Source organism: Sminthopsis crassicaudata, chromosome 4, assembly GCF_048593235.1.
Source record: "Sminthopsis crassicaudata isolate SCR6 chromosome 4, ASM4859323v1, whole genome shotgun sequence".
Lineage (NCBI taxonomy): Eukaryota > Metazoa > Chordata > Mammalia > Dasyuromorphia > Dasyuridae > Sminthopsis > Sminthopsis crassicaudata.
This window is the reverse complement of record NC_133620.1, coordinates 466,924,060-466,948,350: the sequence shown is the minus strand read 5'-3', so window position 1 is coordinate 466,948,350 and position 24,291 is coordinate 466,924,060. Positions and strand designations below refer to the sequence as shown.

General features: G+C 44.6%; 1 protein-coding gene across 1 annotated transcript in view; it reads right to left on the bottom strand.

The window, feature by feature from the left end:
* The window catches only part of GPC1 (glypican 1), a 147,895-nt gene that overhangs the window by 56,946 nt on the left and 66,658 nt on the right, over nt 1-24,291 (bottom strand). The window contains exon 2 of the mRNA XM_074264176.1: nt 981-1,139. Coding sequence (XP_074120277.1) covers nt 981-1,139 — 159 coding nt within the window. The remainder of the gene's footprint in view (nt 1-980; nt 1,140-24,291) is intronic.

Below are 24,291 nucleotides of genomic sequence, written 5' to 3'. Positions count from 1 at the left end.
AGCCCCAACACGGCGGCCCTCCACTTGTGAGATGCAGATCCCGGGGGGAGGGTCTGAATGGGGGCAGAAGAAGGGACGAGCCATTTGCAAGGGGCCCTGGAGCTCCAGACATCTAATTTCTGAAAGCTGCCAAACAGCCCCAGCTATCTCATTAAATGACTCAGTATAATAAATAAGTAAATGTCCAAGGGTGAATAAAGAATGCCTCACGCACACATGGATTTCTATTTATCAAACATATGTAGATGCTGCTCCGATTAATAAAACATAAATTCAGTTAAAAGCCTTGCTGAATTTATAGTAGTTCTGGATCCCCCTCTGTTTTTTTGATCAACGCATCCTAATAGAACAACTATCGCCATGCTGAGATTTGCGAAATGTTTTGACATTAAAATGGACCCACATTATCATCTCCGTGCGATCGCTATTGGAGGGGGAGGCACAGATGGGGGTGGGGTGGAATTCTAGGATCTCGCGTTGGAAGGGACTCTGCCCATCTGGTCTAATCCCCCCCATTGTACAGATGAGGAAACAGATTCAGATTTATCAGTTACCCAGGGAAATGGCAGAGAGGGTTCCCCCCCCACCCCCCGCCCCATCACACTCTAATTCTTTACAACAGTCTGGGACACAGCCCTTGCCATGACCTTTCACTAAACCAGGGTCAACTTTACCTGGAGGCAAAGAGGAGAATGCCCCCTTGTCATTCCCTGTTCCAGAGTTCCCCCATTAGTCTTCCATCACTGGATGGAAGATTCCATTAGATTACTTTCTATTATTAGATATTTATTTTTTGAGTGACTCATTTCAGAATGGGAAACCATCCAGAAATTCTTGTCCCAACCAATCACTTAATCAATTCTTAAGGGTGCCTCCCTCTGGGAGGGCCCTGGACCCAAATGGCTCCGTAGGGCCCACCGATGTAGCCCGAGCCTGGAGAAGAGTGGAGAGAGCTCCCCAAAGGGGAGAAGGTCACTTACTGTCAAAGTTCCGGAGCTGAGTGCTGAGCATCACCTGCACGGAGCGGCTGGTCTCCCTGAGGGCACCCTCCAACTCACTGCGGCTCCTGTTGGCAAAGTTCTCCTCCATCTCACTGGTGCAGCACGTGTAGCCCTGTGGGCAGATCCTCAGGTGCTCACCTGGAAGAAGGGAAAATGGAGGTGAGCACGGTGGTTGAACGGCCGGACGACCTGGAGGGGCATCGGCCGGAGTAGTCTGTGGACAATGCTCCGACTGGTCATCAGCGAGGATTAGCACAGGGGCGATTGGGAATGGGGTGATCACATCCCAAAGGGGAGTTGGGGTGGGGAAAGAGCTGCAGGGAGGGGCATGGAACCAGACACTGACACTCTAGAAGGGAGGAGCCGAGGAGCACTGGACTTTGAAGGCCTTGAAGCCCCTCAGAGACTCTCAGAGGAGAGTCAAGGGCGGTATGCTTGAACCATTCAGTGAATTGAGATGTGGTTAAACAGACCTTGAACTGCCAAGTAGAAAGTGTGGGGGGGGGCATGTCTTTAATTAGGTCTAAAATATTAAAAAGCTACGAGACCCCATCCTAAATTTCCTCCTAAGTCCATTCCTGTTGAGTGAATTGAGAATCACATGGGAAGGTATTAGGAGATATGGTTAGAAACCTCGAACTGCCAAATAGAGAGGAAAGTAGGGGGCGTGTCTTTAATTTGATCTAAAACACTAACAAGCTTTGAGGCCCATCCTAAATTTCCTCCTACGTAAATCCCTCTCCTTCTGAGTCCTGTGATTGTTTCATGTTGGGAGACAAGGAGAGATCACAAGAGAAAAGAGAAAAGGGAGACATTAGTGTACATAGAATTCAGAACACAGAGAAGTGGTAAGTGAGAAGGGCGTGTTGTGTTCCAAACTTTTCTAGAGAATAACGGCCTCTGATCCTATATATTGGGTCCTGTTTCTCTGATCTGGAATATCCAAACTTGTAGCCAATGTGGAGGGGAAGGGCCATGTGACAGGTTACTATGACTTGACAGAAATAGAATAAAGTTCTAGATGTTGGGACCTTTGAGATCCTCCGGCCTAAGATCTTTTATTCTGTACATGGGGAAACTGAGGCCGGGGAAACCCTGTGAAGAAGTAAGCTTGGAAACACACTTAGATTTGGATACAAGCACTGATGCTAGCTCTGTGACCTTTGGCAAATCACCACTTCAGTGGGACCCAGTTTCCACAAATGTAAAATTTGGGGATTGGATCAGCTGAACGTCAAGCTTCCTATCAGCTCTAAACTCCACGATCCTTAGCTTTCAAAGCATCGATACCAGAAGGAAGAGCTACTCCATAACAGTCTTTCCACCAGTTTACATTGTTACACTTAGAGGTGACATTTCTCAGATTTTTCCTGGAAAATTACATTTTCTGGGCTCGTGGTACTTTATGGCGCTTTGGCAGAAATTGGGGTTCGTATACGTGGGCACCTTGGACCAGGCAGGGTGCTCTTGTTGAGGACGAATTGAAACTCTTGATTTTGGTCCTTCAATGGGAACCTCATCTTACTGGGCCAGGCAGACTATGGATGTCCTGGAAGACCTGGAATGCTCCAAGGGAAAAGGCAACAGAAACTCCCAAGCACCTGTCAAAGTGACGGCTGCTGTGGACCTTTCCCTGGGGCAGGGAATGTGAGCTCCAGAGAGCTCCTGAGCCCCCTGGGGGACTGAGCAGGCTATTCAGCAATGAGCCCACCTTACTCCTTGACGCTTCCTCTCGGGCTGGCACGAATCATGGATCTAAAACTTGCCAGCCCTGGTGGCCCAGAATCAATGACATCACCAGGGAAGGTTGGAGCCATTGAGCTTCCTCTAGGGACTGGGCCTTGTGGGGAGAGAAGGCTCTGTCCGGGCCCTCTTCTTTCATATTCACTCTCCCAGTGATTTCATTGTCTCCCATGGGATCAATTATCACCTCTATGCAGATGATTCTCACATCCGAGCAACACTGGATCATAAAAACTGGAGCTGGGAAGGATCTTAGAGGCCATTGATTCCAAGCCCTTCTCTTACAGATTTTCCCTGGAAGTCAGAATGGCATCTCCAATGGACTGCTGGTCATTGATTTTCATCTGCAACTCTGACCGAGGACATCACCATGGAACTCGATGTCTTTCCTGTCAAAGTCACTCGCCTCTTCTCCAAAATTGTCTATTGTTTATGATGTCTCCGTCCTCCTAGTCACCCGAGTTCAAAACCGCAGCATCACTTTCTCCTTTTTGCCCGATTTCCCTCGGATTGTCCCGTCCCATTGATGTTACCTACACAAACCCTTCTTGGCCCCCATATTGCCATCAGTCATCAGGCTCTCCTTGTCCCTCCCTTGAACTGTTGCATTTGTCTTCCTAACTGGCCTCCTTGCCTCCAGTTTTTCTCAGCAAACCTGCTCTCCCTCTGCCCCCCACTTCTTGTGCTCTTCTGCTAAGGCAAAGGAGATTAACTTGGGGTCTGGGAACTTGTTTGGAAGAATATTTTGAAAAAGTAATTCATTTCCTTTCTAATCTTACAGTTTTAATTTTATGCATTTAAAGACATTTTTCTGAGATGGGGTGCCTAGATTTCGCAAAGAAGTGCACACCATAAAGAGAATGATTGGACAGTCATCTCCATGCTGTCTCCCCCATTTGAATGTAAGCTCTGTGAAGGCAGAGACCACGTCTTCACCTTAGACCGTTAACACAGTGGGAGCATTAATGAATGCTCATGGATTGTCTCACGAGGCTACTTTGGCTGCTAAGAGATGGATAGAGTGGAGATTAGAGACAGTGGGGACAAGGGAACTCCATTATATGATATTATTTCCTTGCTCAAACAATTCACATTGTTTCATTCACATTGCCTATAACGTCCACCTTGACTACAACCTCCACCTTGTCTACAACCTCCAACTTGACTGTAACTTCCACATTGCCTATAGCGTCTGTATCTACTACAATCTCTACCCTGACTATGACCTCCACCTTGACTGTAACCTCCACCTTGTAACCTCCATTTTGACTATAACCTCCATATCTACTACAACCTCCACCTTGATTATAACCTCCACCTTGACTGTAACTTCCACATTGCCTATAACCTCCATATCTACTACAATCTCTACCCTGACTACGGCCTCCATCTTGACCGTAACCTCCACCTTGACTGTAACCTCCACCTTGTAACCTCCATTTTGACTATAACCTCCATATCTACTACAATCTCTACCCTGATTACGGCCTCCACCTTGACCGTAACCTCCACCTTGACTGTAACTTCCACCTTGTAACCTCCACTTTGACTATAATCTCCATATCTACTACAATCTCTATACTGACGATGACCTCCACGTTGACTATAACTGTAGCAAAGATAATTCCGTAGCAAAGAATATGAAATCAGCCCAGTATTCAGAGCCCTCTATAAACCAGGAGCCAGAAGAGGCTTTACAGATCACCTGGTCTAACTCCCTCATTTGACAGTTGAGGAAACTGAGGCCCATGGAGGTAAAGCAACTTGCCCACAGTCACACAGGTAGTAAGTGGTGGGGTTGGGATTTGAACCCCAGGCCTCTGACTTGCAAACTCTCACAGAGGGCAACAGAAAGGGCCTGCCTGCTTCTAAATCTAGTTCTCATGACACTTTACCATGCTGTCTCTTTAGATGTCTTGTTTGTACACTTAATAGTGCTGACATGAAATATTAATGTGACTATCATTTAATGTAAAAAAGACTTTAAAGGGAAAAAAAGGACCAGACATTATTCCTTCTCCAAGAAAACCGAGGGGTGTCTAAGCTCAGGCCCAGGAGGTTTCAAAACCCCTTACCACGGTCAGAATCGGGGACCCCTGTCCCCAGTCCTCCTCCCTCACCCATGCTGCTGGGCAGCTCAGGTGCTGATGGACCTGCCACGTGCATCCTATTTATGCCCTGGCAAAGGTGCTGGGTGCCGGGTCAATTACAGGGGGCTCTTTGTTGTTTCCAGATCATTGTCCCATGGGCCACCAAAGGTCCCACCTGTGTGAGAATCACTGCCCGGTCCCCAGCAGCCCCCAGTTGTCGACCAAGCAGGACCAAGAGCAAGGTAATGGTCAACGAGGAGACACTCTTTGAATGGGCTTAGTCACTGTCTCCGCCATTAACTCTCAGGGAAGAACAGAGGGGAAGGCCCTTCCAATGGCGCCCTAAAGAGGCATTTCAGGTCCGAATTTGGCAGGAGCAGCTCTCAGTGGAGGAGTGGCAGGTATTTTAATGGTAAAAACATGATAAAAATGAAAGAGAAGCAGAATAGCAGCTGGGGAGGCTCTTCTGATCCTATTAATTCCACTTGCCTCCATTGAGCTGCCTTAATGGAGGGGAAGCCCCAAAAGACACATTCATCCTGAAAGATGCTTCACAGGGACAACTCTGAGACCACAGCAATGGACCAGGTTAGGGAGGAGAGAGGAAGAAGGGAGTAATAATGGAGGGGAGGGGCAGGGAAAAGGGAGAGGGGCCCCGGCTGGGAATCTGAAGCTTTGTGTGCTCATGGGCTTGGTCTTCTCCTTGGATTCCCAAATCCCTTCATCTGGGAAATGGGGACAATAGTCTATGCACTGGATTTACCGTGAAAACCAGACAGGATCTCATCCAACTCAGATTCATTCGTTCATTGAAACAATCAGTGGGCACTGGGGCATCCAAGGTTGGCAAGGGAGGGCACGTACAGAGATGAATAAGTGGGACACATCCTCTCTACGCACAGAGCTTCAAAATGAGTAGGGGGCTTGGGGAATAAGCCTTGTATGCTTTACCCATGATTACAAGAGGAAGGTAGCTAGTGGGAGGGAAAGCCAGCCAACTTCTGGGGGGGGGGGGGGGCAGGGAGTGAAGAATCAGGCTGTTGCCATTTACACTGTGCTTAATAAACCCTTGTTCAGCTGCTGATTGGTGAATGCTCCCATAGCTATCAGTTTTAGACAAGGATTTCCTTCCCAATAAGAATTAAGACCCCCCCCCCACTTTACAGGTGAGGAAACAGCCTCAGAAAAGTGAAGTGCCCTTTTTTTTTCCCAACTTCCCCCACTCTCTGTGTCATAGACATCAGGGACTGGAGGGTCAGAACCAGGGAGGTGGGATAGTGAAGGGTAGAGTTGGAGATTAAAAACTAACCACCACAAACACAAAGGAGAGCACAGGGAAATCCACTATTTGCACAAACAGAAGACAATTTGCAAATGAATCAATATTCATTGAAGCAAATAACAGAGCTGGAGGACGGGGAAAGAGGAAGGCTATTTGCCTAACTAGACAAAAAAAAAAAAAAAAAAAAAGGAAAAGAACTAAGGAAAGAAAGTCTTCCCAAGTACAAAACTGGGGATAAATACTCTACTTGGATTAAGAAAATCATTCCCATAAGCCCGGGATGGAAGGAGCAGGATGCAGAAGGACTAGCTCAAGAGCATTCTCTGTGGAAAACTAAACTAAACTAAACTAAAAACTCTGGGGTTTCTAGTGGACCACAAGAAGATGGTGTTGACAGGGAGATTTGGTGGTTTCCAAATCCAAGAGTCCACAACACAGAAAGAGGTCATCCCATCGTACCCTGCACTGGCCACACCGCCTCCGGAGTGTTTTATGCAGTTCTACATGACTTATTTTGAGAGCAGCATTTCCAAACCAGAATAAAACTTCCCATGGAACTCTGGGTAAAGCATTTACCCTGTCTGACCCCCAATTTTTTCATCAGCAATGACAGTTTGTGAGATCACTAGATTCATTTAGTGTCAGATGAGAGATAGGAAGATACTTCCCTAAGGTCTCACAGGCAGTAAGGATGACAGGTTTGGCTCTAGAGCCATGTCTGTGCCTCAGTTTCCCCACCTGCCAAATGAGGGGCTGAGTTAGCTGGCTTTTGAAGTCCCTTCCGGCTCTACATCTGTGATTCTATGATCATAGAATCATCAAAAATGCACCAAGGCAAGAAGATTAGAGAACCCTGGCTTGTGTGGTCAATCTCCCAACAAGCTTGGCAAATTCAGACCCTTAATTCCTCACCCTGGGGCCACAGAGCTCCAGTGGGCTACTCATTAGCTCTGGGGGGAGACTGAATTCAGTCTTTACAGCTCACTGGGATTCCAACCCTAAAGCAGGAAAATATCTTCCCAAACAGATGGTCTGTAAAAGCAAAGCAAACATCCCTGTGGGCTAATGAGTGAGAAATACCCTGTTAGAAGCTGCACCATTTTAATCCTTCCTTCCTTCCTTCCTTCCTTCCTTCCTTCCTTCCTTCCTTCCTTCCTTCCTTCCTTCCTTCCTTCCTTCCTTCCTTCCTTCCTTCCTTCCTTCTTTCCTTCCTCTCTCCCTCCCTTCTTCCTTCCTTCCTCCCTCCCTTCCTTCCTCCCCTGCCTCCCTTTCTATATCACTCCCTCTCCCTCTTTCCCTCCCTTCTTTCTTCTTCCCTCCCTCCATTCTTTTTCTCTTCTCTTCTCTTTCTCTCTCTGTCTGTCTCTGTCTCTCTCTCTCTCTGTCTCTGTCTCTCTCTGTCTCTCTCTCTCTTTTGAACTGGACTTTTGATTTAATTAATACAGGGAACTCTCATTGAATCAATGCAGATGGGCACTTGGTATAGCTTTGAATGGGCTTACTCTGGGGATGTATTGGTCCATTCTAGTCTCAAAGAGTTGCCCTACAAGTTAGCTGCTTACATGATAGATAAAATTCTGATTCCAGTCAGGACAACCTGAATTCAAATCTTGCCTCAGATACTTCCTAGCTATGTGGACCTGGATAGGTCACTTAATTTGTTTGCTTTAGTTTTCTCCTCTATAAAATGGGTATAACAGCACCTACCTCCTGGGATCGTGAGGATCTAATGAGATAAAAGTTATAAAAAGCTTAGCAGAGTGCCTGGCTCATGGAAAGTACATATAAATGCTTGTTGAATGCAGGCATTTCCTGCAGGCAGCTGCCTGCACTATGACAAGATTTCAGGGGCCTTGGGATAGCTCTACTGATGTGAGAGAAACTAAAGTTTAAAATTTTAAGCTTAAATTGTTTTGTTTTGTTTCTCTTCCCAGATTATTTTTACCTTGCGAATATAATCCTTCCTTTGCAACAACAACAACAACAAAATTTGATTCTGCACATATATATTGTACCTAGGATATACTATAAGATATTTAATATGTATGGGAATGCCCGCCATCTAGGGGAGGGGGTGGAGAAGGAGGGGAAAAACTCGGAACAGAAGGGAATACAAGGGATAATGTTGTAAAAAAAAAAAATTTCCTATGCATATGTACTGTCAAAGAAAATGTTATAACTATAAAAATTAATAAAAAACAAAATTAAAAAAAAATTTTAAGCTTAAGATTTTATACCAATTCCTTATGAGGCAGGCTATCCGATCTTGAGTTCTTCTTTTAGTTGGAGAGGAAATTAGATGGTAAAGTAGATAGTCAGGAGGGCCTGAGTTCAAATCCAGCCTCAGACATTTACTAGCTTTGTGACTCCTCCCCCCAAGCCACTTAAAATCTGTCTTCCTTAGTTTCCCCATCTGTAAAATGGGGAGAATAAAAGCAGTTCCCAGAATTGTCATGAAATTCCAATGAGATAATATTTGTAAAGTCTTATATAAACCTTAAAGCTCTAGCCACATGCTAGCAATCGTTATTATTGTGGATACTGTTGTTATTGATCTAGAGCCAGGAATGGCCAAGGTGGCTGAGAAATGTGTAAATGAATACACTGAGGAACAAGGGCTCAGCTCTAACCTGAGTGGGCATCCTGATCTGACTCACTCAGACTGGTGTATTCCTGGGTTCTCTAAGGGCAGGAGTGGGAGAGGGCCTCCTGCCTGAGGCTGGACAGCTCTAAATGGCTTTTAGGTGTACTCGGGCCTATAAAAGGAGCCTAAACCACAGTCCCCCTCTTCCAGTTAGTCTGCAGTTCTGGCAGAGCTGTCCAGGTCCTGATTGGCTATCACTGCACCGTCATCCCTCAAAGCCAGGACAAAAGGAAAAGGCTTGCACGTTACAGGCACCTCAGTGGAGCCTTTCTTTTTTCTAATCAATAAATTAGAACTGGGCAAGCTTCCCGTGAGAGTGAGCCCCGTTCTCTCTTCTTTCAATCCCAAATGGCCCAATACACCCCCAGAATAAGCCCATATAAAGTTCTGCCAGCCACTGCCACTGACATCGGCCATCTGGATCGATGGAGGATCTGAGGCAAATTTTTATAGAAAGGAGTAGGAGGGAGTCCAAAAGTGCTGAGAAAAGGAAGAGGGGTAGGAAAGTTAATCAATCAACAAGCATTCATTAGGTGCTTGGTAATTTCCTGGGTGACCTTTATCTTAGCCTTAGCTCCTTCTTTCCTCAAATTACTGAGAGGTGGGAGGTCACGGGTACAGAATGCTACATACACTGCCAGACTTGGGCGGATCTGACGGCCTTACTTAGCTGTTTTTCTCTATTAAACAAAAGGGTCTCTGAGTAGGCAGCATGAGGAGGAGGAGGAGGACGTTCCAAAATGACTGCAATGCAAAAAATACAAAAATAAGCAAAATAGCAATTTAGCCCATAAGAGACAAAAATACAGGAATTAAACCGGCTAACTTCAGTGGCCCCTTAGGGGCCCGATGTTCTAGGTCTAGTTCTTGGGTTCACTCAATTGGACTCTGAGTAAGATTATTGCTGTGAGTTAGAGACTCTTAGGATTCTGGAATAGTAGATTTAAAGATGAAAGGGACCTTGGATGTCAGTTAGTCCACCCCCTATTTTACAGATGAGGAAACTGAGGCTCAGTGAAGTACACTGACTTGCCCACGGCCACACAGCTAGTGTCTGAAGTAGAGACACGGACACGTCCTCCTGATTCTGAGCCCCGTGCTGGGATTGTGGGCCATTCGTGTTCACAGTGGGACTCTACACCCCCTCAAACCAGAAAAAAACAAAGTCCCTGCCCCCACCTTTATGATCAGCCTAGGTATAAACACTTCCGATTCCCAGATGTGCATCTGACTCCAGGACTAATGAGAGTTGTTTCGGATTTCGGAGCAAAGCCGGGATGTGTGGGCGTGTTCCACAGAACAACAACACTATTTTGGTCCCTAATAACAGGCTAATTCTGCTCCCGAGTGGTGGGGCTTCTGAACATTAAAGAATAGACCAGCAATTATTTTCCATATGGATTCTGTCTCTCTTTGCATGACACAAGCCACCCACAACATCCATCTCGGACCCCAACCGGAGGGGTCCTGAATAAATTAGCCATTCTTTACTCAGGCACCTCCCAGGCCTTCTAAGTTGGATGCTCAAGTGAATGGTCTTGAGTTTGGATTCCCTCTCTCCTTAGCTTTCTGTCCCTGAACTGAGTGGGTACACAGTAGGGGCTTAATAAATGCTTGTTGATTAGTTGGAAACTTTCCCTTTTCCAGTCCTCTCAGGGTATTTAATTCAATAAGGTTCAATAAACATTCATTAAGTACCCACTGTGTATGAAGCATAAGGAATAGTACTCCAAAGCCATTATTTCATGATGAGAAGAGGGAAGCTAGGTAACCCATTCCACAGAGGTGGGAATCGAGGCAGGATTTGAATCCAGGACTTTCTGGACTACAGAGCCACAATGGCTTGTTCAATACTTTTAATCACGGAATTCCCTTCTGTCTTTTCAAATCCCACTGGATCCAAAATTCACATGAGGGAAACAAAGATTGTTTGTACTCCCCCCCCCTCTGTCTTTCTGAATCTCTTCCTCCCCCTCTCTCTGTCTCTCTGCCTCTGTCTCTGTTCTCTCTTTGGTTCAAAGCTGTAATTTCATCAATATATGGGACTTTCAATATGGAAAATACATAGATGCAGACAGGTAACTGGCCTGCGATTTAATCTTAGAGACTAAATGAGTATTAGCTCTTATTCCCACAGCTGGTACATATCAAAGAGAAATGGGCAGGCTGAGCCAATATAATACAAAATGGCGTTACCTAAGTTAATTTACTTATTTAGCATCATACCACTCAAACTACCAATAGATTAATTACTTCATGGAGCTAAAAGAAAAATAATAACAAAATTTCCACGGAAGAACAGAAGGTCAAAATCTGTAGGGAAGCATGTCAGAGATAGGATTTCCCCCGACGGGGCCAGGTGGTTTTTCTCTTCCACGTGTGCAGGCACAGATAGGTGGCACCCTAAGGCATAGAGAACCAGGTCTGGAAAGCCTCATCTTCCCGAATTCAGATCCGGCACTTAGCAGCTGAGTGACTCTGAACAAGTCACTTTACTCTGTTTGCCTCAGTTTCCTCAGGTGTAAAACAAACTAGAGGAGGAAATGACCGGCCGCTCCAGTATCTTTGCTAAGAAAGCCCCAAATGGGGTCACGAGAAGCTGGAAAATGACTGAACCCACATAAAATGTAGAGAACGCATCTAATCTTGTCCCAACCTGTGATTTCATTGATGTGGTTCACTTCCTTATGGGAAAATTTCCCAGCGCAAGCTCTATTACTGAGGGGCATTTTTTTGTCTCCTAGCATCTCACACAATGCTTTACACATAGTAGTCACTCAATAAATGTTTGCTGAACGGTTCGAAGGAAATGTTTGTTGACCAGGGATTAAGCCGCCATCGAGCTAACATCCACTGGGGTCTCTCTGCTCTCCCTGTCCAAATAGATCTTCTCGCCTGACTCCCTACATCACTCTAAAGAGGCTTGTTGTCCAGCTGCTTCCATCAGTACTCCAAGGAGCCTTGGAATGACCTTTGAGTGCCTAAGGACACAGTGATCCTTTGGGTGGGAAAAACATGAGGTAGCAGAAGAGCACTGAGCATTCGGGGGTCCTGCAGCTTATCGGCTTGCGCTCTGTGTGACCTCCAATAAGTAACCTTGCTTTTTGGACCTCAGTTTCCTTGGCTCTGACAGAAGGGGCATGGTCTCTCAGGTCCCTTCCAACTCTAAAAGCTCAATGACCTATGGCCTCTCTGTGGCCATAAAAAGGGGGATTGGGCTATAAGGTGCCTAGACGGATGAATCTCTGTATGTAATTACCCGTAAGTATAATTGTGATGTTTTCAGGTTCTGGGGGATTCTCAGCTCTTTGTGTTTTCCTGGTACTAGGATTCTGGAGGTCCCACGTCCCCACCGGATCATGTGGAAAAATGTCTTTGAGGAAGAAGGCCATAATTATTCACAAGGGAGCTTTTTTCCCAGGGAGAGAAATCCTATCTTTTTTTTTTTTTTTTTCCCTGAGGCAATTGGGGCTACATGACTTGCCCAGGATCACACAGCTAGGAAGTGTTAAGTATCTGAGTCCAGATTTGAACTCAGGTCCCCTGACTTCAGGACTGGTGGATAAATTCTATTTTTAAAGGTAGTTGTTTGGGCCAAAAGACATGTCAACAAAAAAGGTGTGTGTGTGTGTGTGTGTGTGTGTGTGTGTGTGTGTGTGTGTGTAGCTAGATGGTAGTCTGACATCTACCAGCTGTGTGACCTTGAGCATGTCACTTCCCCTGTTGCCTTAATTTCCCCATCTGTCAAACGAGCTGGAGAAGTAAATGGGCAACCACTTCAGTCTCTTGTTCAAGAAAATCACAAATGGGATCACGAAGAGTGAGACACAACTCAGCACAACAACACGTTAAGAAACAGGGGGCTGGTAGATCAGGACAGACTTGGCTTCCCAAAGGAAGCAGCATTTGAACTGAGCCCTGATGAGAAGTGGGGGTTCCCTTTACCTCAGTAAAAAGCTTGGTCCCATTCCAGAGGCTCTTATCGGCAAACACAGTTTGTGTAGCAAAAATGAACCGTGGGCCCAGGGTGATCATAACGCATCTGCCTGACTCGAGCCCAGGAGTGCGGAGAACCATTTTAGCAACCGGAATAAAAATAACGCCTCCCCAAGGAGTGCCTGCATTAATTATAAACCTAAGCAGGTTTTTTTTTCAACACCTGCCATGCTTCATTTCATCATGAGGGTGACTCATGGGCACCTTTCCTTGAAAGTGTCACCCACTCAAGGGCCTCGAGTGCTGCCGGCCCCCTCCCTCCCACCTTTGGGACCACCTCCGGTAGCTGTCCAAGCTTGTAGGATGACAGATCTGGAGTTGGAAAGGAGCCATCTAGGCCAGCTCTGCCATTTTACTGATGAGGAAACTGAGGCACACAGAATGTAGTATCTTGCCTAAAGTTATACAAGTCTATGTTTATAGGATGTTACAGTTAGAGCTGAAAGTGATCTAAAAGGTCACTGAATCCATCTCCCTTATTTTATGAGGGAAGTTAGAGAAAGGCTACTTGATTTGCCCAAACCATAGGATACGTGTCTGAAGTAGGATCTGAACTGAGGTTCTGCGACTCCTAAGTCCATGTTATTTCTAGACCATGCTGCTTCTTTTGAGGGCCACTGAATCACTGGGTGACCTTGGACAAGGTTCTGTCCTTCTCCAGAACCCTGTTCCCAACACTCACCAATAAGTCCTCTCTATTTCTCCTTTGAAGTATCATGGGATCTGAATTTGGACTCAGAGTAGGAAGGAACCACGCAGACCATCGAATCCAACCTGAACTGACCCCAAATCTGCTCTTGAACATCCCTGACCAGTGGTCATCTTGTGTCCTAGTGAAGACCTCCACACAGGGGAAAACCTGCTCTCTCTGAGGTAGCCCAATCCATTGCTCTAAACCAGGGGTTCTCAAACTACGGCCCTCAGGCCAGATGCAGCCAGCCAGGTTATGGCAAATGGGCCGAGGGGTGGAGCTTTTGTTTTTACTATAGTCCGGCCCTCCCACAGTCTGAGGGACACTGAACTGGCCCTCTATTTAAAAAGTTTGAAGACCACTGCTCTAAACTGTGGTACATTGGAAAAATTATTCCTTCTGGGGCCAGAGGACATGGGTTCAAATCCTTCCCCTATCCCTTTTACTACCTAGGTGACCTTCAACAATAATTTTACCTCTTTGAACCTCAGTTTGCTCACCAATAAAATGAGGGGATTGGACTAGATGGAGTCCAAGGTCCTTTTTACTTCTACCCTATGATTTTATAAAGACTTCCAAGAGGAAAGGGCACTCAAGCCGACCCCCTCATGGCTTAATACTTTGGCAATGGGAATTAAAAAGATTTCAAAGTACAGAGAAGGTAAGGGTCTGACCAAAGTGAGAATGTCATAAGCAAAGCAATCATAACATAGCGAGGGATAGTAAGGAGGCTGATCAGTAAGGAGGGCGTGATCCATGAACTTGGGACCAGACTGTAGAAGGCCTCAATCCCTGGACTGGGAAATCTGGACTTCATCAATTGGTAATGAGGAGCCATTGGAAAGGCTAGAAGAGGTGATATGATCAAAGGGAATTATGGGAAGCTTCATTTGGCAATGGGAATTCCTACTTAAAATACTTAAATCTCTATCACCTTTGACCATGTGGATGCTTCAAGTAGGTGTGGACACTTTTTTAATGTAAATCCAATATAGGTATATGTATACAATTATCTCCTTGCACAAGAAGCCTCAGATCAAAAAGGAGAAAATGAGAAAGAAAATAAAATTCAAACAAACAACAAGAAATGAAAATGCTATATTGTGCTCCATCCTCGTTCCCACAGCCCTCTCTCTGGGTGGAGATGGTTCTCATCATCACAAGATTATTGGAACTGGCCTGAATTGTCTCTTTGATGAGAAGAGCTCTTGATCATTGTGTAATTTTGCCGTATACAAAATCTCCTAGTTCTGCTCATTTCACTCAGCATCCGTTCCTGTAGGTCTCTCCAGGCCTCTCTAAAATCATCCTGCTGATTGTTTCTTACAGAACAATAATATCCCATAACATTCACATACCACAATTTATTCAGCCATTCTCCATAATGGGCATCCACTCACTTTCCTGTTTCTTACCACTACAAAAAGGGCACTTCTGAAATCATGTGCCTCATTCAAGCATCTCCCATGGCAAACTCCCAGGGTGCCCTCATTGAAAAGCCCTGGATGCAGAGTCAAGAGAAGTAGGGTTAAATCCCTCTTCTGGAACCTGCTGGCTAAACTGTGGGCAAAACATTCAAATCCTTTGAGTCTTGATTTTTTTTTTTTAGCTGTAAAATACATCCAAGGTGTGTCTGACTTCATGTAAGGATTTCCAAGCACTGTCATCGTAGACTATTGCTGGAGGAGCAGGGATATTAAATGATTTATTCAGTCACACAGCTGGGAAATGTCAGAGGTCAAATCTGAGCTGAGGTTTTCCTGATTCCAAGCCCAGGGCTCTTAACTACTACTCCACATGTTCTCCCATCTGAAAAATAGGGGGAACAATAATATATTACCTAGCTTACAGGCTGCTGTGATATGTCAACCACAAAATAAATAGTGAGTGACTGTATTTTTAGTACTTAAAATACTGCATAAATGTTTGAGTTATTGTCATCAGCATCATTCCCGTCATCATCACCATCACTCCCACTATCATCATCATGGCCATGACCATCACTGCCATCATTACCATCGTCACCATGTCCCTGGCCCCCTTTAGAATGGAAGAGTAGTTTGGTGAACTCTTACCCAAAGCTTTGGGGGACAGACTGGATGAGCTTCCTAGAAGGTAAACTCCACATGTACAGGAAATGTTTTGTTTTTGCATTTCCAGAACATAGCACAGAGCTCAGAAATGCTTAATAAATGCTTGCTAAAGGCTTTATTTGTTAAGAGGCTCATGGGCGTCCTGAAATCAAAGTTCAATTAAGAGAACACGAAAGCAATAGATTAAAGATATAAAGCCAACATAATGCGAGTCTAAATAGTAAATTTTTCAAAATGTAAAGTGAGCCACAATAGATTTAGAAATATTCTAAACCTGTGCATTATTAGTTGAATACAAGACCTAAGGGATCTATAGAAAGACAATTTTTTTTTTCATGAAAAAGGATAATGATGGTCTCCAAGAATAGGATATGAACAGGTCAAAATTTTGCAGAAAAATACTTTTAGAACAAGAACTTTTAGAGTAATAATAAAGACTGTTAGTTGCATTTGTTAACTAAAGTAGTCTATACCCAGATGAAGCCCATGAAATAACAGATCTAAAAGTAGAATAGGGAAGCTAGGTACTCCCTAGTCAGGAATATCCAAGTTCAAATCTGGCCTCTGACACTTATTAGATATATGACCCTGGCCATGTCACTTTACCCTGTCTGCCTCAGTTTCCTCATCTGTCAATGAGCTAGAGAAGGAAACAGCAAACCACTCCAGTATCTTTGCCAAGAAAACCCCAAATGGGGTCACAAAGAGTGGGAAATGACTGAACAACCCCAAAAGTAGAATCAAAAGGCCCTCCATGGGTGACATCCCTATGAATTTAGGTCCATGTATGTGAATAAAAAAGCACATATTATGTCTGTTATGCACATTTATCTACATAAATAGGGGGTTTGTGGCAATTCAGGATCAGGTGATCCCAGACTTACTGATTATGCAGGAAAATGGGAGACATTTTACTACGCAATGCTACAAATTGCATCAACTGAATACTTAGAAAATTCTAACCTTGAGGTGTATTTGGCTGTCAGATGCTTATCACTCTTAAACAGATGAAAATCCATATACTGCAAATACAAACCTCAAACTATCCTTAAAAATTCAACCAATAAATTATACTGGCCCCAGACCAGATCAGAAATTGAACGTAGCCCCCAATCATCTGGCTAGTACATTAAATGCTAAAATTTAAGAACAAATCTTTTTCTTATTTTTTTTCTTTTTTCTTTTCTTTTCTTAACTTTTTCTGAGGCTAGGGTTAAGTGACTTGCCCAGGGTCACACAGCAAAGAAGTGTTAAGTGTCTGAGGCCAAATTTGAACTTAGGTCCTCCTGACTTCAGGGCTGGTGCTCTACCCACTGCACCAACTTGCTGCCCCAGAACAATCTTTTTAATAGATCTTGCTATGCAAATTATTCATAATTTCCAAGGCACATCAAACACAAAGCTTGTAAAAAAAATTACAAACAGCTGGGTGAGATCATACTAAGGATGCTTTCCGTGAGTCTAGAGGCGCAGGGAGTCAAGATTGTGTGAGTCTTTGTATCCTAAGGATCCAGTATAGTGTCTGCTACATAACAGAAGCTCGCTACACACTTGTTGACTGATTGATGCAACTTTTATAAAAGCTACTTATCTTGTTATCTTATCCAACTCTTCTGTAGTTCACAGAATATTGAAAGTAAAAAACAATAGCATTACAGACACTTATTACAGAACTATTATCTATCTGAATTTTACCAAACAAGGTGATAAAATAACAAAAATAACATCTAAAAATTACATAACGCTTGAATTCAACATCCATTTACCTACTAGGTGCCAGGCACTGGGAATTCAAACCAAAGATGAATCAGACAGTGTTCCCAAGGAGTTCCTATTCTATATTAGCTTGCAAAATATTTTATATACATCATATCTGTTGATATGTACTTAATTTAGCAAGAACTCATAGCATTCTATCTAGACATTATCTATGTTATATAGAATTTCCATAGCATATCTCCATGGCATTCAGATATGAGAGCGAGAGTGAGAGACAGAGAGAGAGAGAGAGAGAGAGAAAGAGAGAGAGAGAGAGAGAGAGAGAGAGAGAGAGAGAGAGAGAGAGAGAGAGACAGACAGACAGACAGAGAGAGAGAGAGACAGAAAGAGAGAGAGACACACAGAGAGAGACAGAGAGAGAGAGAGAGAGACAGAGAGAGAGACAGAAAGAGAGAGATAGACAGAGAGAGAGAGACAGAGAGACAGGGAGAGAAAAGAGAAAGAGAGAAAGGAGAGAGAGAATAAGAGAGAAAGAAAAGAGAGAGAAAAGAAAGAATGAGAGAGAAAAGAGAGAGAGAAAAGAGAGAGAAAGAGAGAGAGATCAAATAAACAATTTAGCTTCAGCTCATACTTATGGAAAGTTAGAAGGGCAATGGAAACCGGGAAAATAGGGGTGGGGAGGTGGAGAGAAGGTGTTGGAGGGGGAGGAATGGGTTCTATTTTAGGGGAAGGCCACCTGTTCACTCTGAGACATGACCTTCATAGAATAGCCAACTTGGAATTGAGGGAGAGGGGACAGAGGGTGGATATAGCAAAAGGGGGAGAAGGGAAGGAGAGAAAATGGGGAAGGAGAAAGCCCCTATTTTCCAGGGAGTGGGCAAATTATAGGGCAACTAGTGAGATCTGTCACCCACACTAGCTGACTCACTGTCAGGGGAGGGAACGGCCCCCAATCTTATAACAATCTAGCAAGAGAGCCAAAAGCTGGCAGTGGAAATTTTAAAGATAAAAGGAAAAAATAAACAAAGATATTGGTCATTTCTTTGGCTCCCAGTCAAGTCTCCAAAGATAAGAAGCAAAGAGTAGACATGAAGCAAGTCCATCAAAGGTTATATATATACACAAACACAAGAGGACCAAAACAAACCAGGGGTATTGAGACCCTAGCACCCCTAAAGTAAACCAAAATGGCAACAAACAATCCTCAATGAACTGAACCCCATTTAAAAATTATTTTATTGTAGCTTCTTATTTACAAGACATATGCATGGGTAATTTTTCAACATTGACTCTTGCAATCACTTCTGTTCCAACTCTTCCCCTCCTTCCTCCCACCCCCTCCCCCAGATGACAGGTAGTCTAATACATGTTAATTATGTTAAAATATATGTTCAATCCAATACACGTGTACATATTTATACAGTTATTTTGACACACAAGAAAAATTGAATCAAGAAGCATGTGAGAAAGAAAACAAAAAAGCAAACAAACAACAAGAGAAAGCGGGAAAATGCTATGGTGTGGTCCACCCCCCTCTCTCTCGGTGTAGATGGCTCTCTTCATCACAAGATCATTAGAACTGGTTTGAATCATCTTGTTATTGAAAGGGGCCACATCCATCAGAATTGGTCACCGTATAGTCTTGTTTGAACTCCAATACTTTTAACACAGCCATGGATCTGGTCTCACCTCCAAGACCAAAGAAGCTCTTACTATCTGCTCCCCATCCAAAGGGTTTCTGGTACACAAGTCAAGCCTAATAACCCACAATTTCACTATCACAAATACAGACGCTCAAGTGCCAGTAGTGGGAGTCATCTGTGTTCAGAGGTAGGGTACCATGCTGTATCTCCTCGGTGGTGAGCCTGTTTCCTCATCTGTAAAATGGCTCTAGTCAAACCTGAGGTCCTTTCCACCTCAAGATGGAAGCCCGAGTAGTTTGCCTAGCATGATACAGGCAGGAAGTCATCAGAGGGGGATTTGACCTCTAACTTCAAAGTCATTGCCCTTTCCTCCATACCAAGCTTTGCACCTTAAAGGTGACAAGAGAAAAAAGATGTTTAGAAGACATCTTTGAGTCTTTTAGCTTAAACCCAGCACTCTCCCCCACTCTCTCCCCTCCCCCTGCTTCCAATTCCTGTTCTCTGGATATACCCCCAAGAGCACGAAGGAGTAAGCAGACATAATTATTGTCAGATTAAACTTTCAATAATAATCCTTTCATCAATTATGTCTTTCCTATTGTAGTACTTCCAGTGATTCCTCATTACTAGAAGGAAGTCCATTTTACAGATGAGAAAACTAAGGCTTGAGAGCATGAAGTGACCCGCCCTAAGATCTGAACTCGGGTCCTCTGACTCCAAAGCCAAAACCCCTTCCAAGATCCCATGCAAAGAAAAAAATTTGATGGATGGATGGATTGTGACTGCACTGCACATTAGAGCTACAGCTCGCAGAAAACAATTTAGGAGAAGTGTGGAGATGTTTTTGCTGTCTTGCTGTATCCTTGAAAGAATCAACAGAGACATCTATGTTCAGAGTACTCTCCCTGGGGAAACGTTCAATTTCCTAACTCTCTACTCCATGGCTGGGGAGAGACTTGTGAAGCTGACCCACTAACTCAGCTCCTGCTCTAAGACCTCTCTCAGATCCACGTGCCGTGCTCCTGCTGGGCGGCTGACCCTGGAATGGACCTGAACCGGAACCAGAGACAAGCCATGAGGAGGTTCCGTGATGACCGGCCTTTGAAAGCAGCCACGGCCTTCTGAAGCACATCACCACTTTCGATATGCTCCGGGGAGAAGAGATTAAAAAAAGTCAAGGTGGGGACTGACAGGGGCTGCTCCACGTCCAAGAAAACTCCAGATCATTAGAAGGGGACAGGAAGGAGGCCCGCCCTGGAAACTAAGGTCCCTCGGTGAGATTTTTCCAGCAGCTCTCACAGTAGAGGATGGAAGCTGGCTGGCTTTAATCTAGACAGGTGGGCCTGAGGCGAACACTGTCCTACTTTTACACAGACGGCAAGCCCCAAGGCCATTTGTCAAAGTCACTCTGGTCTTGGGCAGGCACAGGGGGAAGCAGGGAGGGGTCTCCATCCCAGGAGCTCAACCAAAACAGGTTAGACCACCCGCCCCCCAACCCTGGCCCTGTTATTGGCTGGAGTTACATAAATGCTGGCTGTTATTATAAACTCCCACACAGACCGGCCTCCCATGGCATGACGGCCTCATGGTTGCATTCAAAGTGATAGGAATGTGAAGCACTCAGGTTGGGCCCTGTGGGAGTTACTAGGCCTCTTTTCTCCTCCCTCCTCGCCAAGGACTCAGGCAGGAGCTATGACCAAGGGGCAAAGCAGGACTTTCTTGAACTTGGAAGAAAAGGTCAGCTGGCCCCCGGGGAAGAGAGGAATCGTCTCTCAGTCTGAAACCACGACGCCTAAAAACTACGGGCCGGATAAAACTCAAGTAAGAGTCTGATTTACACGAACTGATGCCGAGTGAAGCAAGCAGAACCAGGAATACATTGTATGCAATAACAGCAAGGATGTGTGAGGCACCATGAAAGATCAATCCCAATAGACTTTGGACAGAAAATGACATCTGTATCCAGAAAAAACTATGGAGATTAAATGCCAATCAACCCATGCTATGTTCACTTCTCTGTTTTTTTCTTCTCTCCCAGGGCTTTTTTCCCTTTTGCTCTGATTCTTCTCTCCCAACATGATTCATAAAGGAAAGTGCATTAAAAATGAATAGATTTTTTAAAAATGAAAGAGTGCTTTCTGACCACCAGAAGGACTCTACCAAGGAAAACCTGCTTTATTGCCCCTATTCTTTAAGTAGCATCACTGGTTTCCAAAACCCTTTTCATCCCCATTGGCGGGAAGAGCCGCCTCCCTGCCTCTGGTCCCCTCCTCTCATCCCACCTTCACACGGCTGCCAAGATGATTCTCCCAAAGTCCTCTCTGATCATGACGCTCCCCGACTCGATAAATACCAGAGGCTCCCTATCACTGCCAGGGTCAAATCCAAATTCCCTGATCTGGCAATGAATGGAGGATGCTTCCGAGCCCTTTCAGCCTCATTGCTCACAACTACCCTCTGTATATCCCAAAGTCCAGCTTAACTGAGCCTTCTCTGTTCTTCACAGTGTGGAACTAATCTCCCGTCCCTGGGCCTCCTCGCTGAATCTTTCTTATGTCTGGAAAGCACTTCTGCCCCCCCTTCACCTCTTGGGATGCATTCAAAACTTGGCTCAGCAAGCAACGTCTACAGGAAGCCTCTGATTCTTTCAGGAACTCTGTCTTTCCCTCTTCCTATCTAACGGCTTTGTGTGCGCGCACGCATATGCACATGTGTATAGGGTTGTATAATATAGTCACACAAATGCACGTTCACGTAAGGATTGTGCACACACACATTCATATATCACATAAGTGTACGTTAGATATTTAAAATGCAAGATATGTGGAGATACAGGTATAGTTCCCACACAGGTATATTCATACACACCTATGCTTTGTACACACAATGGTTTATGTGCATGTTTACATCCAGAATGCATAAATGTGCCTGGAGATATACTTTACACATATGTATACTGCACACATTGGTATAGTTCACACACACGTGTCCATTTGTACATACATGCAGATTTATTTAGGTACCAGTGGCATTCATATATGTTCGCATACACACAAATACATGTTTATAAGACACATAAATATACCCAGGGATGTTTCACACACATGTATATTGCACACATTGTTATAGTCCACATAGACACATTTACTTGTACACACAGGACAAGGATAGTTTCACTTTTTGGCTCTGTATCCCCAGTGCCCAGTATCTGACACATAGTAGGTGCTTTAGAAATGTTTGTGATTGATTACTTTGTACCTGTTGAATACCCATAAGCTCTTGAGGGCAGGGATTATTTTACTTTCTTGTGTCCCTAATGCTTAACCCAGTGCCCAACACATAGTAGGAGCTTCATAGATGTACTTTGATTGAATGGGAGATATGCTGTATCTTCTCCATTAGATGTAAGTTCCTTGAAAACAGAGACAGTTTCACTTTTGTCTTAGTATCCAGTGGCTAGCAACCAGGATGTGCTTCAGAAGGACCACTGAGCTGATGTAGGGGATGAGCTCTGTGTGGGTGAGGGGGAAGAGTCTTGGGGGGGCACAAGCTGAGGACTGTAAGGAAGTTAAGCACAGTAATGGCAGCTCCCACGGCCTGGAGCTGCTGGCTATCAGCCTGGTCAGAGACCTCAGGGAGAAGGGGTCACTTGGATGGGCCCTGGGAAAGGCTCTTGAGCTGATGTCAGCACCGACCACCATGAAGAGCCCTCTCTCCTTTTCTGTGTGTCTCTCTCTCTTTCTGTCTCTGCCTCCATCTCTCTGTCTCTCTAGCTCTTTCTCCATCTCTCCTCTATCTTACTGTCTGTTTCTTTCTCTCTTCCTGTCTCCGCCTCTGTCCCCCTCTCTCTATCTCTGCTTCTGTCTTTTCTCTCTCTTTCTCTTTCTGTCTCTGCCCCTTCTGTCTCCATGTCTATCTCTGCCTCCACCTGTTTATATCTGTCTCTCCTCTCTGTGTCTCTATTTCTTTGCTCTGTCTCTGTCTGCTTGTCTCTATATCTCTATTTCTTCTTTTTAAATTTTTATTAATTTTATAATTATTTTATTTTTATAAATTTTTGACAGTACATATGCATGAGTAATTTTTTTTTTTTACAACATTGTCCCTTGTATTCATTTTTCCAAAATTTCCCCTCCTTCTCTCTACTCCCTCCCCTAGGCAATCCCATACATATTAAATGTGTTACAGTATAGCCTAGATACAATATATGTGTATAAATCCAATTTTCTTGTTGCACGGTAAGAATTGGATTCCATAGGTTATATCTCTATTTCTTTACTCTCTCTGTCTGTCTCCGTCTCTATCTCTCTGTCTCTGCCTTCATCTGTTTGTCTCTCTGTCTCTCCTCTTTGTCTGCCTCTCTGTGTCTCTATTTCTTTACTCTCTATCTCTCTGTCTCTGCCTTCATCTGTTTGTCTCTCTGTCTCTCCTCTTTGTCTGCCTCTCTGTGTCTCTATTTCTTTACTCTCTCTCTATCTCTCTGTCTCTGCCTTCATCTGTTTGTCTCTCTGTCTCTCCTCTTTGTCTGCCTCTCTGTGTCTCTATTTCTTTACTCTCTCTCTATCTCTCTGTCTCTGCCTTCATCTGTTTGTCTCTCTGTCTCTCCTCTTTGTCTGCCTCTCTGTGTCTCTATTTCTTTGCCCTCTTTCTCTATCTCTGTCTCTGCCTGCATCTGTTTGTCTCTTTTTCTCTGTCTCTCTCTCCATCAGCTTCTCTGTCTCTATTTCTTCACTCTCTGCCTCCCTGTCTCTGTCTCTGTCTTCCCCCTGGGGCTCCATGTCTAGTGCACAAAAGCCAACCCAGGTGTCGCTGGTGCTCAGCCTCAGAGGGAAAGCTCCTCATTGTCTCAGGTTTCAAAGGTTGGGGGAAAGCAAGGAAGGATGGAAGGTGCCCTCAGGGTTTCAAGTTCAATATTCGTTTACCTTTTATCTGCACTTCAAATAACCCTGGGAAGTTCCCTTAGCTAGTCTTGGGTGACTAACTCTGGACTCTCCCCACCCCCAGCACAACACAGCCCAATGCAAGCAGATGCCCAGACCCCCTCCTTGCAAAGCAAGCCACAAGGATCCAGGATCCAGACTCCCCGAACCTCCTGCCTCCTTCTCCCTTCCTGAGCCAGAGAAAGAACAGCAAAACCGTGACCCTCTCTGAGCTGTTCCGGAGACAGCATCTCGGAGCCCTTTCTGAGTGACCCCCTGCACTCGCCTCCCTCTCTGATCGCTTTGCATTTAACTGCCTCTTATTTAAGTCTCTTAAATTTTCTCATTTGTAAAATGAAGGGACTGGACACAGGCTTCTCCATCTCTCATATCCAGGATCCTTTCCTCAATATTTATCCCGAATATGCTTAAATCTGCACCGTCCATGCTATCTTTGCCATAAGCTGCTT